Raw genomic sequence first — 14,883 nt, 5'->3', positions numbered from 1 at the left:
GTGGCCTCGTCTCTCCTTGTTCTGGGGACATGCTGGCCTGGGCTCGGGTCCCCAACGTGTCCCCAACGTGTCCCCCGTGTGTCTGGGAGCCCCGTGGGGACACGTGTCACCTCCTGGGGACAGGAGCACACGTGCCACCCCCCGCCCCCCCGAGGGACACGGCGGTGGCCTCTGGGCTCCGTGCGGGACACGGGGGTGTCCCCTCCTGGGGACAGTGGGGACACTCCGGGGATGTCCCGGGGGTGCCACCGTTGTCCCCATGTCCCCCCACACGGGGGGTGGTGGCACCGGAGGTGCGGGGGGAGTTTGGGGTGGGGGGTTTGGGGGGTTTGGGGTTTTTGGGGGGGATTTTGGTGGGTTTCTGGCAGTTTGGGGATTGGTTTTTTTTGGAGGGGTTCGGGAGGATTTGGGGAGCTTGGGGTTATTTTTAGTGGTTTTGGGTTTTTGGGGGGGTTTTGGTTTTTTTGTGGGATTTGGGGTTTCTTGGGACGCTTCGGGGGTTTTTTGGGGGGATTTGGACTTTTTTTCGGGGGGTCTGGATGAATTTTTTTGGGGTTTTGGTTTTTTTGTGGGATTTGGGGTTTCTTGGGACGCTTTGGGGTTTTTTGGGGGGATTTGGACTTTTTTTCGGGGGGTCTGGATGAATTTTTTGGGGGCTTTGGTTTTTTTGTGGGATTTGGGGTCTCTTGGGACGCTTCGGGGGTTTTTTGGGGGGATTTGGACTTATTTTCGGGGGGTCTGGATGAATTTTTGGGGGGTTTCGGGGCGGCCGGCTTTGCGGGTGTCCTCCCGGCCGCCAGGGGGCGCCGCCCTCCCGAGCGCCGTGTCCCTCCGCTGCCGTTCCTCCACTTCCGCTTCCGGCCCGCGGCGCTTCCGGCTCCGCCGCCGTTCCCGGTGCCCGTTCCCGGTTCTTTGCGCCGTTCCCGGGCCCGGCCCCGCCGCTATGGGCGCTCACCTAGGGCGGCGCTACCTGTGGGACGCCGAGGCCGAGCCCGACCCGCTCAACATGCCGTCCTTCCCCGCCGAGCTGGGCATGCCGGGCCGCCAGCCGCGCGGTCAGTGCGGGGACACGGCGGGGACACCGGGGGGGGGACACCGGGGGGGGACACGGCGGGGGACGCGGGCGCGGTGGCCTTGGGGCGTCCCCGCCCTCGCGTGACCCCGGTGACCTCCCGGCGCGACCTCCCCGCGTGTTTCCCGGTGCCACCTCCGGTGTCCCCTCCCCGTGTCCCCTCCCCGTGTCCCCTCCCCGTGTCCCCGTGTGCCAGTGGCGCTGCTGTGGCCGCCTGCCCTGTCCCCACCCCTGTCACACCCCTGCGCTTGTCCCCCGTGTCCCCACCCCTGTCCCCACGCCCGCCGTGTGTCCCCACGTGTGTCACCGTGTGTCCCCACCTCTGTCACACCCCTGTCCCCTCCGTCTGTCCCGGCTGGGTGCTGCCGTGTCCCTGTCCCCCCGTCTGTCCCCACCGTCCCCTGCCGTGTCCCTGTCCCCCCGTCTGTCCCCACCGTCCCCTGCCGTGTCCCTGTCCCCCCGTCTGTCCCCACCGTCCCCTGCCGTGTCCCTGTCCCCGTCTGTCCCCACTGTCCCCTGCCGTGTCCCTGTCCCCCTGTGTGTCCCCACTGTCCCCTGCCGTGTCCCTGTCCCCCTGCTTGTCCCCACCGTCCCCTGCCGTGTCCCTGTCCCCGTCTGTCCCCACTGTCCCCTGCCGTGTCCCTGTCCCCCTGTGTGTCCCCACTGTCCCCTGCCGTGTCCCTGTCCCCCGTGTGTCCCCACCGTCCCCTGCCGTGTCCCTGTCCCCCCGTCTGTCCCCACTGTCCCCTGCCGTGTCCCTGTCCCCCCGTCTGTCCCCACTGTCCCCTGCCGTGTCCCTGTCCCCCGTGTGTCCCCACCGTCCCCTGCCGTGTCCCTGTCCCCCCGTCTGTCCCCACTGTCCCCTGCCGTGTCCCTGTCCCCCCGTCTGTCCCCACTGTCCCCTGCCGTGTCCCTGTCCCCCCGTCTGTCCCCACTGTCCCCTGCCGTGTCCCTGTCCCTGTGTGTCCCCACTGTCCCCTGCCGTGTCCCTGTCCCCCCGATGCGTCCTCTCTGTCAGTCCCTGTCCCCTGACGTGTCCCTGTCCCCGCGGTGACAGCCATGGTGGCCTCGGCGGCGCAGCTGGCGCAGGGCCGGGTGCCCCTGGAGCAGAGGGACTTCTGCGGCCACCACCTGCTGCGGCTGCTGCGCTGCCACCGCGACAACTTCCCCGTGCCCTGGGGCTGCCACGGCCTGCGACACGCCTGGGACAGCTGCCAGCACCGGGAGTGAGACACGGGGACACCATGGGGACACGGGGACACCATGGGGACACCATGGGGACACCATGGGGACAGCGGGGGGACATGGGGACATGGGGGGACACGGCCTGCGACATGCCTGGGACAGCTGCCAGCACCGGGAGTGAGACACGGGGACACCATGGGGACACGGGGACACCATGGGGACAGCGGGGGGACATGGGGACACCGTGGGGACACCATGGGGACATGGGGACACCATGGGGACACCATGGGGACAGCGGGGGGACATGGGGACACCATGGGGACACCATGGGGACACGGGGACACCATGGGGACACCATGGGGACACGGGGACACCATGGGGACAGCGGGGGGACACGGGGACACCATGGGGACAGTGGGGGGACATGGGGACACCATGGGGACACCATGGGGACACGGCTGGGTCAGCTGCCAGCAGCAGGAGTGAGGGGACATCACGGGGCCATTGGGGGCACGGGGCGGATGTGTGACACCGGGGCTGGAGGGGACACAGGGCTGAGGACGGGTGACTCTGGGGACACCGCGGGGACACGGGGGGACAGGGGTGGGGACAGCAGGGGCGTGACAGGGACATGGGGGGATGTGGGAGGGGCTTGGGGACACGGCCACCCGCCTGCCCGCGCTGTCTGTGTTCACGGGGTGACGCGGGGGTGACACGGTGACACAGCGGTGATACAGAGGTGACATGGTGACACGGGGGTGACACAGTGGTGACATGGTGATATGGTGACACAGGTGACACAGCAGTGACACTGACACGGTGATGACACTGCGGTGACACTGCGGTGACACGGTGACATAGAGGTGACACAGTGACACTGCGGTGACACTGCGGTGACACGGTGACACTGCGGTGACACTGCGGTGACACGGTGCCCCCCGTCCCCAGCTACGTGATGCGCATGAAGGAGTTTGAGCGCGAGCGGCGCCTGAAGCAGCGCCAGCAGCGGCTCCAGCGGCGCCACGGGGACACCGAGTGACACTTGGGGACACCAGGGACACCGAGGGACACCGGGGACGCCGCGGTGACGGGGACACGAGGCCACCCCCGTGCAATAAACCCTCCGAGTGGCACCGCGCTGGCTCGTCACCGCGTGTGGGGACAGCGGGGGGGGATTGTCCCCACGGGGTGGCCGTGACCCCCCCCGGTGTCCCCTGGGGGGGGACAATGACAGGCCACACGCGGCTGGGGGGATGTCATTTATTGTCACCTGCGGGGACGGGGCTGAGGCCGGGCAGGGGCTGCGGTCACCAGCCGCGCGCGGGTGACGCCGCGTCGTCACCGCCGCTGCCGTCCCCGGTGACCGGGGACACTGCCACCGGGGACGGCGGCCTGCAGGGGACACTGCCACCGCGGAGGGGACACGTTCCCGTGTCCTGCTGTGAGCACCAGGGTGACAGCGAGCTCGTGTCCCCTGTCCCCGCAGTGTCCCCAGAGTGTCCCCAGAGTGTCCCCAGAGTGTCCCCAGGGCTCAGGGCAGGACTGGCAGGGACACATCAGGGTGTCCCCACGGGCTGTCACCGCAGGGAGGGGACAGCGGGGGACAGGGTGTCCCCAGGATGTCACAGCAGGGAGGGGACACTGCAGGTGACGTCCCCGCGGTGTCACAGCAGGGAGGGGACACTGCAGGTGACGTCCCCGCGGTGTCACAGCAGGAAGGGGACGATGGGCGAGCGCAGCGGCGGATAGTCCCGGAACTCGCGGAGGTAGCTGCGGTGCTTGCCCTGCGCCCAGATCGCCATCTGCACAAAGCCCACCAGCGAGAACAGCGCCACTGCGGGGACACCGGGGACAGCGCCGTCACCCGGGGACACCGGGGACAGCGGGGACAGCGCCGTCACCCGGGGACACCGGGGACAGCGGGGACAGCGCCGTCACCCGGGGACACCGGGGACACCGGGGACACCGGGGACAGCGCCGTCACCCCGGGGACACCGGGGACACCGGGGACAGCGCCGTCACCCGGGGACACCGGGGACAGCGGGGACAGCGCCGTCACCCGGGGACACCGGGGACACCGGGGACACCGGGGACAGCGCCGTCACCCCGGGGACACCGGGGACACTGGGGACAGCGCCGTCACCCGGGGACACGGGGGACAGCGCCGTCACCCGGGGACACCGGGGACAGCGGGGACATTGCTGTCACCGCGGGGACAGCGGGGACACGGGACAGCGGGCACAGGGCGGGGTTCGGACACTCGGGGGTGGCACCAGGGACGTGGAGGGGACAGGAGGGACACGGAGCCCAGGGGGATGGTGGCACAGGGACATGAGGGGACCCCGGGGTGGCACAGGGGACACGGAGCCGGGGTGGCACCCGCCCACCAGCCCCTCCCTTGTCCCCGGTGTCCCCTCACCGGGCAGACACTGCGTCATGATGGTGAAACCGATCCAGGAGCCGACCTGGGGGAACACCCGGGGGGAGGGGGTGTCACCCACGGGCGGTGTCACCCATTGCGGGTGTCACCCATCACAGATGTCACCCGCGGGGATGTTGTCACCCACGGGGAGCAGCTCCCCCATGTCCCCTCCCCTGCCGTCCTGCACCGCGGTGACACCCCCCGCACAGCGGGGTCCCCTCCCCTCCCCCACCCTCCCCATCCCCCCCCAGGAAGTGTCACCCTGCTCCCGCTGTCCCCAGGGCTGTCCCCCCCCCGTGTCCCCACCTCGTAGGTGTAGTTGGGGCAGGACACGAGCAGGAAGAGCCAGGTGAAGGGGTTCCGGGTGGGGTACGGGATCTTCCGCGCCTTGGAGCCTGCGCCGGGGACACCGGGACACGCGGGGACACGCGGGGACACACGGGGACACACGGGGACACGGGGACACGTGGGGACACGGGGACACACGGGAACACACGGGGACACACAGGTCACATGTGGTGACAGACCAGGGACATCCCCGGGACACGGGTCACCCCCCAGGCCACCCCCTGGACAGGTGCCACCCTCCATGTCACCCTCCGTGTCACCCTCTGTGTCCCCTTCGTGTCCCCGCCAGCCCGGGGCCGCTCCCACACATTCTTGTGGACTCAGTGCCCCTGGTGTCCCCAGTGTCCCCAGTGTCCCCCCCATGTCCCCCGTGTGCCATCTCCCATGTCATCTGTGTCACATGTCCCCCCGTGTCCCCCATGTCCCTCACAGTGTCCCCCCATGTGCCCTGGTGTCCCCAATGTCCCCTCCATGTCTCCCAGGTCCCCCTGGTGTCCCCCTGGTGTCCCTATGTCCCCCCGGTGCCCCCCCACGGTGTCCCCAGTGTCCCCCCTGGTGTCCCCATGTCCTGGTGTCCCACCCAGTGTCCCCCATGTCCCTCCCGGTGTCCCCATGTCCCCCCTGTGTCCCCCCCATGTCCTCCCTTGTCCCAGTGTCCCCGGTGTCCCCATGTCCCTCTGTCCCGGTGTCCCCGGTGTCCCCCCATGTCCCCCCTGTCCCCGGTGTCCCCGGTGTCCCCGGTGTCCCCATGTCCCCAGTGTCCCCGGTGTCCCCGGTGTCCCCATGTCCCCGGTGTCCCCGGTGTCCCCAGTGTCCCCGGTGTCCCCATGTCCCCGGTGTCCCCGGTGTCCCCAGTGTCCCCGGTGTCCCCATGTCCCCGGTGTCCCCGGTGTCCCCGGTGTCCCCATGTCCCCCCTGTCCCGGTGTCCCCGGTGTCCCCGGTGTCCCCGGTGTCCCCGGTGTCCCCCCATGTCCCCCCTTGTCCCGGTGTCCCCGGTGTCCCCGGTGTTCCCCCATGTCCCCGGTGTCCCCGGTGTTCCCCCATGTCCCCGGTGTCCCCATGTCCCCGGTGTCCCCATGTCCCCGGTGTCCCCGGTGTCCCCGGTGTCCCCATGTCCCCGGTGTCCCCGGTGTCCCCGGTGTCCCCTCACCCGCGGGGCGCAGGTTCCTCAGCGCCACGTGGATGGAGAAGTTCCCGAGTTGGCAGAACTGGGGAGAGGGGGAGGGGCACGGGGGGGTCACAGGGGACCCTCGGGGGGGGGGGGGGGGTGGCACCTGGACCCCCCAACGTCCCCCCGGGACCCCCGAACACCCAACTGGGACCCCCCGTGTCCCCCCGCCCCCCTCAGCCCCCCCCACTTCACTCCCTCGTGTCCCCCCGGCCTTCAGTGGGACCCCCCAAACCCCCCCGGGACCCCCAAATACCCCCCCGGGACCCCCCAAACCCCCCAGGGACCCCCCAAACCCCCCCCGGGACCCCCAAAACCCCCCAGGGACCCCCCAAACCCCCCCCGGGACCCCCCAAACCCCCAGGGACCCCCCAAACCCCCCCCGGGACCCCCAAATACCCCCCCGGGACCCCCCAAACCCCCCAGGGACCCCCCAAACCCCCAGGGACCCCCCAAAATCCCCCCGGGACCCCCCAAAACCCCCCCGGAACCCCCCAAAACCCCCCCGGGACCCCCCAAACCCCCCCGGGACCCCCCAAACCCCCCCCGGGACCCCCCAAACCCCCCCGGGACCCCCCAAAACCCCCCCGGGACCCCCCAAATCCCCCCAAATCCCCCCCTAGGACCCCCCCAGCCCCCCATGTCCCCCCCCGCGTCAGGGACCCACCAGGAACACGGCCAGCGCCAGCTTCACCTGCTCGTCACCGTAGGCTGGGGGGACACGGCGGGTCAGGGACAGGGACAGGGACAGCGGGGACACACAGGGGACACACAGGGGACACACAGGGGACACACAGGTGACACACAGGTGACACACGGGACAGTGTCACTCACCCGGCGGCGTGTACAGCGGGTGGTTGATGTAGTAGGGACAGTGGGGACACACAGGGGACACACAGGTGACACACAGGTGACAGTGTCACTCACCCGGCGGCGTGTACAGCGGGTGGTTGATGTAGTAGGGACAGTGGGGACACACAGGGGACACACAGGGGACACACAGGTGACAGTGTCACTCACCTGGCGGCGTGTACAGCGGGTGGTTGATGTAGTAGGGACAGTGGGGACACACAGGGGACACACAGGGGACACACAGGGGACACACAGGTGACAGTGTCACTCACCCGGCGGCGTGTACAGCGGGTGGTTGATGTAGTAGGGACAGTGGGGACACACAGGGGACACACAGGGGACACACAGGGGACACACAGGTGACAGTGTCACTCACCCGGCGGCGTGTACAGCGGGTGGTTGATGTAGTAGGGACAGTGGGGACACACAGGGGACACACAGGTGACACACAGGTGACAGTGTCACTCACCTGGCGGCGTGTACAGCGGGTGGTTGATGTAGTAGGGACAGTGGGGACACACAGGGGACACACAGGGGACACACAGGTGACAGTGTCACTCACCTGGCGGCGTGTACAGCGGGTGGTTGATGTAGTAGGCCATCCAGGCAGCGAAGCCCCAGTAGTAGGTGCAGTTCTGGGGACGTTGGGGACACGTTGGGGACACGTTGGGGACACGCCGGTGGCAGGCAGGGGGGGTTGAGGGGACAGGGACGGGACGCGGGGACAGCGGGGTGGCCTTGGGAGCCCACGGGGAGGTGACCCAGGTGACAAGGACACCGCGAGAACGTCCCGCAGGGCCGGTGCCGTGGGGACGGGGGTGGTGGAGGTCACCTGGGGAGGGGACAGGGAGGGGACAGGGCGGTGACACAGGGTCACAGATGACACAGGTGACACAGTGTCACAGTGTCACAGTGTCATAGTGTCACAGGTGTCACAGGTGTCACGGTGTCACAGGTGTCATGGTGTCACAGGTGTCACAGTGTCACGGTGTCACAGGTGTCACAGTGTCACAGGTGTCACGGTGTCACAGGTGTCATGGTGTCACAGGTGTCACAGTGTCACGGTGTCACAGTGTCACAGTGTCACAGGTGTCACAGGTGTCACAGTGTCACGGTGTCACAGTGTCACAGGTGTCACGGTGTCACAGGTGTCATGGTGTCACAGGTGTCACAGTGTCACGGTGTCACAGTGTCACAGTGTCACAGGTGTCACAGGTGTCACAGTGTCACGGTGTCACAGTGTCACAGGTGTCACGGTGTCACAGGTGTCACAATGTCACAGTGTCAGAGGTGTCACAGTGTCTCGGTGTCACGGTGTCACGGTGTCACAGGTGTCACAGTGTCACAATGTCACAGGTGTCACAGTGTCACAGGTGTCACAGTGTCACAGTGTCACAGTGTCACAGGTGTCACAGTGTCACAATGTCACAGGTGTCACAATGTCACAGTGTCACGGTGTCACAGTGTCACAGGAGTCACATTGTCACAGTGTCACAGGTGTCACAGGTGTCACAGTGTCACACTGTCACAGGTGTCACAGTGTCACAGGTGTCAGTGTCACAGGTGTCACAGTGTCACAGTGTCACAGTGTCACAGGTGTCACAGTGTCACAATGTCACAGTGTCACAGGTGTCACAGGTGTCACGGTGTCACGGTGTCACAGTGTCACAGGTGTCACGGTGTCACAGTGTCACAGGTGTCAGTGTCACAGGTGTCACAGTGTCACAGTGTCACAGGTGTCACGGTGTCACAGTGTCACAGGTGTCACAGGTGTCACAGTGTCACAGGTGTCATGGTGTCACAGGTGTCACAGGTGTCACAGTGTCACGGTGTCACAGTGTCACAGGTGTCACGGTGTCACAGGTGTCATGGTGTCACAGGTGTCACAGGTGTCACAGTGTCACAGGTGTCACAGGTGTCACAGGTGTCACAGGTGTCACAGTGTCACAGGTGTCACAGGTGTCACAGTGTCACCTTGAAGATGTTCCTCAGCGGCATGGTGCCGTGCGAGAAGCGATGGGGAGGGGACAGGGCGGTGTCACAGGTGTCACAGTGTCACAGGTGTCAGTGTCACAGGTGTCACAGTGTCACAGGTGTCACAGTGTCACCTTGAAGATGTTCCTCAGCGGCATGGTGCCGTGCGAGAAGCGATGGGGAGGGGACAGGGCGGTGTCACAGGTGTCACAGTGTCACAGGTGTCAGTGTCACAGGTGTCATGGTGTCACAGGTGTCACAGTGTCACCTTGAAGATGTTCCTCAGCGGCATGGTGCCGTGCGAGAAGCGATGGGGAGGGGACAGGGCGGTGTCACGGTGTCACAGGTGTCACGGTGTCACAGTGTCACAGTGTCACAGGTGTCACAGTGTCACAGGTGTCACGGTGTCACGGTGTCACAGTGTCACAGGTGTCACGGTGTCACAGTGTCACAGGTGTCAGTGTCACAGGTGTCACAGTGTCACAGGTGTCACAGGTGTCACGGTGTCACGGTGTCACAGTGTCACAGGTGTCACAGTGTCACAGGTGTCACAGGTGTCACAGTGTCACCTTGAAGATGTTCCTCAGCGGCATGGTGCCGTGCGAGAAGCGATGGGGAGGGGACAGGGCGGTGTCACGGTGTCACAGGTGTCACGGTGTCACAGTGTCACAGTGTCACAGGTGTCACAGTGTCACAGGTGTCAGTGTCACAGGTGTCACAGTGTCACCTTGAAGATGTTCCTCAGCGGCATGGTGCCGTGCGAGAAGCGATGGGGAGGGGACAGGGCGGTGTCACAGGTGTCACAATGTCACAGTGTCACAGTGTCACAGGTGTCACAGTGTCACAGGTGTCAGTGTCACAGGTGTCACAGTGTCACCTTGAAGATGTTCCTCAGTGGCATGGTGCCGTGCGAGAAGCGATGGGGAGGGGACAGGGCGGTGTCACAGTGTCACGGTGTCACAGTGTCACAGTGTCACAGGTGTCACAGTGTCACCTTGAAGATGTTCCTCAGTGGCATGGTGCCGTGCGAGAAGCGATGCACGAAGAGCGTCTCCAGCAGCCGCTTCACGTAGTGGAACGAGTGACAGCAGCACGCCAGGCTGGGGACACGCGGGGACACGGGGGGGACATGGGGACACACGGGGGGACACCGGGGACACCTCCCCTCCCCCGCCCCCCTGGCCGGTGTCCCCACTGTGTCCCCTCCCAGACCCCCTGGTGCCCTCAGTGCCAGTGTCCCCCCGGTGTCCCCAGGCCCCCACTGTCCCTCTGCTGTCCCCAAATCACTGTCCCCGCTGTCCCAATGTCCCCAGTGTACCCATGTCCCCTGTTTGTCCCCATGGCCCCATTATCCCCAATGTCCCCACAGTGTCCCCATTGTCCCCATGTCCCGTGAGTGTCCCCATGTCCCCACAGTGTCCCCAGTGTCCCCAATGTCCCCCTGTCCCCTGTGTGTCCCCGCTGTCCTGTGTGTCCCCACTGGCCCCAGTGTGTCCCGTGTGTCCCCATTGTCCCCTGTGTGTCCCCAATGTCCCTGCAGTGTTCCCATTGTCCCCTGCGTGTCCCCATTGTCCCCAGTGTGTCCCACTGTCCCCTGCGTGTCCCCATTGTCCCCTGCGTGTCCCCAATGTCCCGTGTGTCCCTATTGTCCCGTGTGTCCCCAATGTCCCCCGAGTGTCCCCATTGTCCCCAGTGTGTCCCCAATGTCCCCTGCATGTCCCCATTGTCCCCAGTGTGTCCCACTGTCCTCTGTGTGTCCCCTGTGTGTCCCCATTGTCCTGAGTGTCCCCATTGTCCTCAATGTGTCCCCATTGTCCCCAATGTGTCCCCATTGTCCCCGTGTCTCCCCATTGTCCCCCGTGTGTCCCCATTGTCCCCAGTGTGTCCCCATTGTCCCCTGTGTGTCCCCACTGTCCCCAGTGTGTCCCCATTGTCCCCAGTGTGTCCCCATTGTCCCCCGTGTGTCCCCATTGTCCTCAGTGTGTCCCCATTGTCCCCTGTGTGTCCCCATTGTCCCCAGTGTGTCCCCATTGTCCCCCGTGTGTCCCCATTGTCCCCAGTGTGTCCCCATTGTCCCCTGCGTGTCCCCATTGTCCCCAGTGTGTCCCCATTGTCCCCAGTGTGTCCCCATTGTCCCTGCAGTGTCCCCATTGTCCCCTGCGTGTCCCCAATGTCCCCCGAGTGTCCCCATTGTCCCCAGTGTGTCCCCATTGTCCCCTGTGTGTCCCCATTGTCCCCTGTGTGTCCCCAATGTCCCCAGTGTGTCCCCATTGTCCCCCGTGTGTCCCCATTGTCCCCAGTGTGTCCCCATTGTCCCCTGCGTGTCCCCATTGTCCCCAGTGTGTCCCCATTGTCCCCAGTGTGTCCCCATTGTCCCTGCAGTGTCCCCATTGTCCCCTGCGTGTCCCCAATGTCCCCCGAGTGTCCCCATTGTCCCCCGTGTGTCTCACTGGACCACGCGGTGCCGGCTGGCCGTGAAGTCGTAGCGGGGCCCGTACAGGAACGGGACCCGGAAATAGAACAGCAGGTAAATGAGCAGGGGGCCGGCGTACTCCGTCAGGAACACCTGGGACAGGTGAGGGACAGGTGAGCGACACCTGGGACAGGTGAGGGGACAGGTGAGGGACACCTGGGACAGGTGAGGGACAGGTGAGGGGACAGGTGAGCGACACCTGGGACAGGTGAGGGACAGGTGAGGGGACAGGTGAGCGACACCTGGGACAGGTGAGGGGACAGGTGAGGGACACCTGGGACAGGTGAGGGACAGGTGAGGGGACAGGTGAGCGACACCTGGGACAGGTAAATGAGCAGGGCACAGGACCCCCCACTGTGACCCAGCTGATCTGCGCCCCCAGGTCCTGAAAGGTGACACAGGGTGACACAGGGGCGACAGGAGGTGACACAGGGGACACAGAGGTGACACAGAGGTAACACACAGGTGACACACAGGTGACACAGGTGACACAGGGATGACAGGAGGTGACACAGGTGACACAGGGGACAGCCCTCACCGTGACCCAGCTGATCTGCGCCCCCAGGTCCCGGAAGTAGAGCGTGGCCGTGGTGCCCACAGGCAGCGACTGCAGCACGTCCTCGTCCTTCAGCGAGCGACCCTCTGGGGACAGACACACCTGGGCCACCTGGGGACACCTGGGACACCTGGGGACATCCCTGGGGGACACCTGGGGACATCCCTGGGGGACACCTGGGACACCTGGGGACACCTGGGACACCTGGGGACGTCCATGGGGGACACCTGGGGACACCTGGGCACACCTGGGGACATCCCTGGGGGACATCTGGGAACACCTGGGATACCTGGGACACCTGGGGACATCCCTGGGGGACACCTGGGGACACTTGGGGACGTCCCTGGGGGACACCTGGGGACACCTGGGACACCTGGGGACGTCCCTGGGGGACACCTGGGGACACCTGGGGACATCCCTGGGGGACACCTGGGGACACCTGGGCACACCTGGGACACCTGGGGACGTCCCTGGGGGACACCTGGGGACACCTGGGACACCTGGGGACGTCCCTGGGGGACACCTGGGGACACCTGGGACATCCCTGGGGGACACCTGGGGACACCTGGGACACCTGGGGACGTCCCTGGGGGACACCTGGGTACACCTGGGCACACCTGGGGACATCTCTGGCACACCCTGGGGACACCTGGGGAAGGTGGGGACACCTGGGGATCCTGTAGGGAACACCTAGGAACACCCTGGGGACACTTGGGGACACCCAGGGGACACCTGGGGACACCCGGGGACAGCTGGGGACACCTGGGGACACCCGGGGACAGTTGGGGACATGCCACCCCGCGGTGACACTCACTGGGGTCCAGGCGCAGGGATTGCCTCGCCGGGTACCACTGGGGATCTGTGGGACAGAGGGGACAGCGCTGGTGGCACTGCCATCGCTGTGGGGACAGCGGTGGTGGCACTGTGGGGACACGGCCACAGAGGGGACAGCGGTGGTGGCCATGGCCCCGTGATGGGTCTCTGATGACGATGGTGACAATGGTGACCCTGTGACAGGTCCCCAGCCACACTGAGGGTCCCCATCTGCCCTGGGGGTTCCCATCCCTGTCCCTGTCCCCAACCCTGTCCCTGTCCCCAACTCTGTCCTTGTCCTGTCCCCGTTCCCATCCCCATCCCTGTCCCTGTCCTGGTCCCAATCCCCGTCCCCATTCCCATCCCAAACCTTGTCCCTGTCCCTGTCCCCATCCCTGTCCCCTCCTGTCCCTGTCCCCATCCCTGTCCCCTGTCCCCTCCTGTCCCTGTCCCCGTCCCCACTCACGGGCTTTGCTGAACAGGTTCTTGATGTCAGCCACGGTGGCCTGAGGCTCCACCTGGGGGACAGCGAGGGACAACCAGTGTCAGCCAGGCCCGGCCGTGTCCCCCCCCCCGTGTCCCCTCCCGTGTCCCCTCACCTTGTCCAGGAAGCAGAGCTTGTCCCTGGTGCGGGCGTCCAGGATCTCCACCTCGAAGAAGAGCACGGCCGATCTCTTGGGCCGCCGCCCGGGGCCCGCGGGCGGCCACAGCGCCGGCGACACCGCGCCGCCCCCGCGGGGTGGCACCGCCACCTCCATGTCACCGCCCGACACCCGATCGGCGCCGCCGGCCGCTAAATATAAACCTGCCCCCGCCCCTCGGTGGCCCCTTGGTGGCCCTGGGGGTGGCCCCTTGGTGGCCCTGGGGGTGGCCCTGGGGGTGGCCCCTTGGTGGCCCTAGAGGTGGCCCTAGAGGTGGTCCCTTGGTGGCCCTGGGGGTGGTCCCTTGGTGGCCCCTCGGTGGCCCCTTGGTGGCCCTAGGGGTGGCCCCTCGGTGGCCCTGGGGGTGGCCCTAGAGGTGGCCCCTTGGTGGCCCAGGGGGTGGCCCCTCGGTGGCCCCTTGGTGGCCCCGGGAGGGACAGAGTGACCCGGCACGCACGTGGGGGGGTGGGGACAGCGGCCGGAGGGGACAGGACAGGACGTTGTCACAGGTGAGGCCGGAGCCCCGCGACAGCAGCAAGGTGCCCAAGGTCCCCGAGATCCCCCCGCGGTGGCCCCGGGTGGGGACAGAGCTGGCCGGGGCCGCGGGGCCGCTCTGTCACCCGCGGGTGACGTCACGCGGTGACACCGGGACGGGGCTGTCACCCTGGGACGGGGCTCTGTCACCCCCGTGGAGGGGGGTAGGTGACATCATGGGCTACCCGGGCCGTGCCCAGGGAGTCACCCCGAGCGCGGTGACAGCGACAGCGACAGTGACAGGACAGGCTCGGGGGTGCCAGCGGGGGGAGGGGGGAGGGGGGAGGGGGGAGGGCCCGCCCCGCCCCGCCCCGCCCCGCCCCGCCCCGGGGTGACTCCGGCCCCTCAGGGCCCTGCTGTCACCGCGGGACCTGCCCGGGACCCTCCTGGGGACATTCTGGGACCTTCCAGGACCCTCCTGGGACCTTTCGGGACCTTCCGGGACCCTTCGGGATCTTCCGGACCCCCCGAAGGAACCGGGACCTTAAGCCCCGCCCCCAATCGAGACCACGCCCCACCTTTAGACCCCGCCTATCCCTGTACCAAGCCACGCCCCCGCCGCCGCAGGGCAGCCCGCTCCTACGCGCATGCGCAGATCGCCACGGCCCCCACGCACATGCGCAGAGCGCGTCCCGGGTGCCCCGGGGCGGAACGCGCGGGTTGCGCGAGGTCGGCGCTGCCGCTCCGTGCGGGGTCGGCGGCACCGACTCTCGGGCCCGCCCCGGTGCCGGTGGCCGCCCCGGTGCGCGGGCCCCGCGGCCGCCTCACCTCGTAGTGCTTCATGGCCGCTGCGCTCCGCCGCTCCCGCCGCCCCCGCCGCCCACACCTGACCCGCCCCGTTCGC

At 67.0% G+C, this 14,883-nt stretch overlaps 2 protein-coding genes across 3 annotated transcripts; one reads left to right on the top strand and one right to left on the bottom strand.

Annotated features, from left to right (window-relative positions):
• The first annotated feature begins 848 nt into the window (after positions 1-848).
• NDUFB7 (NADH:ubiquinone oxidoreductase subunit B7) lies at positions 849-3,396 on the top strand. Its single transcript, XM_066208230.1, has 3 exons — positions 849-1,055; positions 2,130-2,298; positions 3,206-3,396. Exons 1-3 carry the CDS (start codon positions 944-946, stop codon positions 3,294-3,296), a joined length of 372 nt encoding a protein of 123 aa, XP_066064327.1. The 5' UTR covers positions 849-943; the 3' UTR covers positions 3,297-3,396.
• Positions 3,397-3,503: 107 nt separating this feature from the next.
• On the bottom strand, positions 3,504-14,883 carry TECR (trans-2,3-enoyl-CoA reductase). 2 transcript variants are annotated; one of them, XM_066208228.1, is made up of 13 exons: positions 14,808-14,883; positions 13,464-13,514; positions 13,331-13,382; positions 12,866-12,910; positions 12,034-12,137; positions 11,473-11,588; positions 10,017-10,122; positions 7,611-7,683; positions 6,864-6,907; positions 6,179-6,236; positions 4,986-5,074; positions 4,677-4,722; positions 3,504-4,091 (listed from the first exon to the last, which is right to left on the bottom strand). In XM_066208228.1, the coding sequence occupies exons 1-13, from the start codon at positions 14,820-14,822 to the stop codon at positions 3,964-3,966; spliced, it is 927 nt and encodes a 308-aa protein (XP_066064325.1). In that variant the 5' UTR covers positions 14,823-14,883; the 3' UTR covers positions 3,504-3,963. The 2 variants fall into 2 exon arrangements, with proteins under 2 accessions (XP_066064325.1, XP_066064324.1); XM_066208227.1 differs by lacking the exon at positions 14,808-14,883 and having other exon boundaries at positions 13,464-14,295.

The sequence above is a fragment of the Chamaea fasciata genome, unplaced genomic scaffold (genome assembly GCF_029207755.1).
Source record: "Chamaea fasciata isolate MVZ Bird 193981 ecotype frontalis unplaced genomic scaffold, bChaFas1.0.hap1 SCAF_174, whole genome shotgun sequence".
Lineage (NCBI taxonomy): Eukaryota > Metazoa > Chordata > Aves > Passeriformes > Sylviidae > Chamaea > Chamaea fasciata.
Note: the sequence above shows the minus strand (reverse complement) of the source record. Positions and strands in the feature narration are given on the sequence as shown.

Coding starts and splice junctions, on each gene's coding strand:
- NDUFB7 (XM_066208230.1), top strand. CDS start 944: ATGGGCGCTCACCTAGGGCGGCGCTACCTGTGGGACGCCGAGGCCGAG. Junction 1,056..2,129: donor GCCGGGCCGCCAGCCGCGCG/GTCAGTGCGGGG, acceptor CCGCGGTGACAG/CCATGGTGGCCTCGGCGGCG. Junction 2,299..3,205: donor GACAGCTGCCAGCACCGGGA/GTGAGACACGGG, acceptor CCCCGTCCCCAG/CTACGTGATGCGCATGAAGG.
- TECR (XM_066208227.1), bottom strand. CDS start 13,622: ATGGAGGTGGCGGTGCCACCCCGCGGGGGCGGCGCGGTGTCGCCGGCG. Junction 6,237..6,863: donor TGGCGCTGGCCGTGTTCCTG/GTGGGTCCCTGA, acceptor CCCTCTCCCCAG/TTCTGCCAACTCGGGAACTT. Junction 4,092..4,676: donor CATGACGCAGTGTCTGCCCG/GTGAGGGGACAC, acceptor GTGTCCCCGCAG/TGGCGCTGTTCTCGCTGGTG.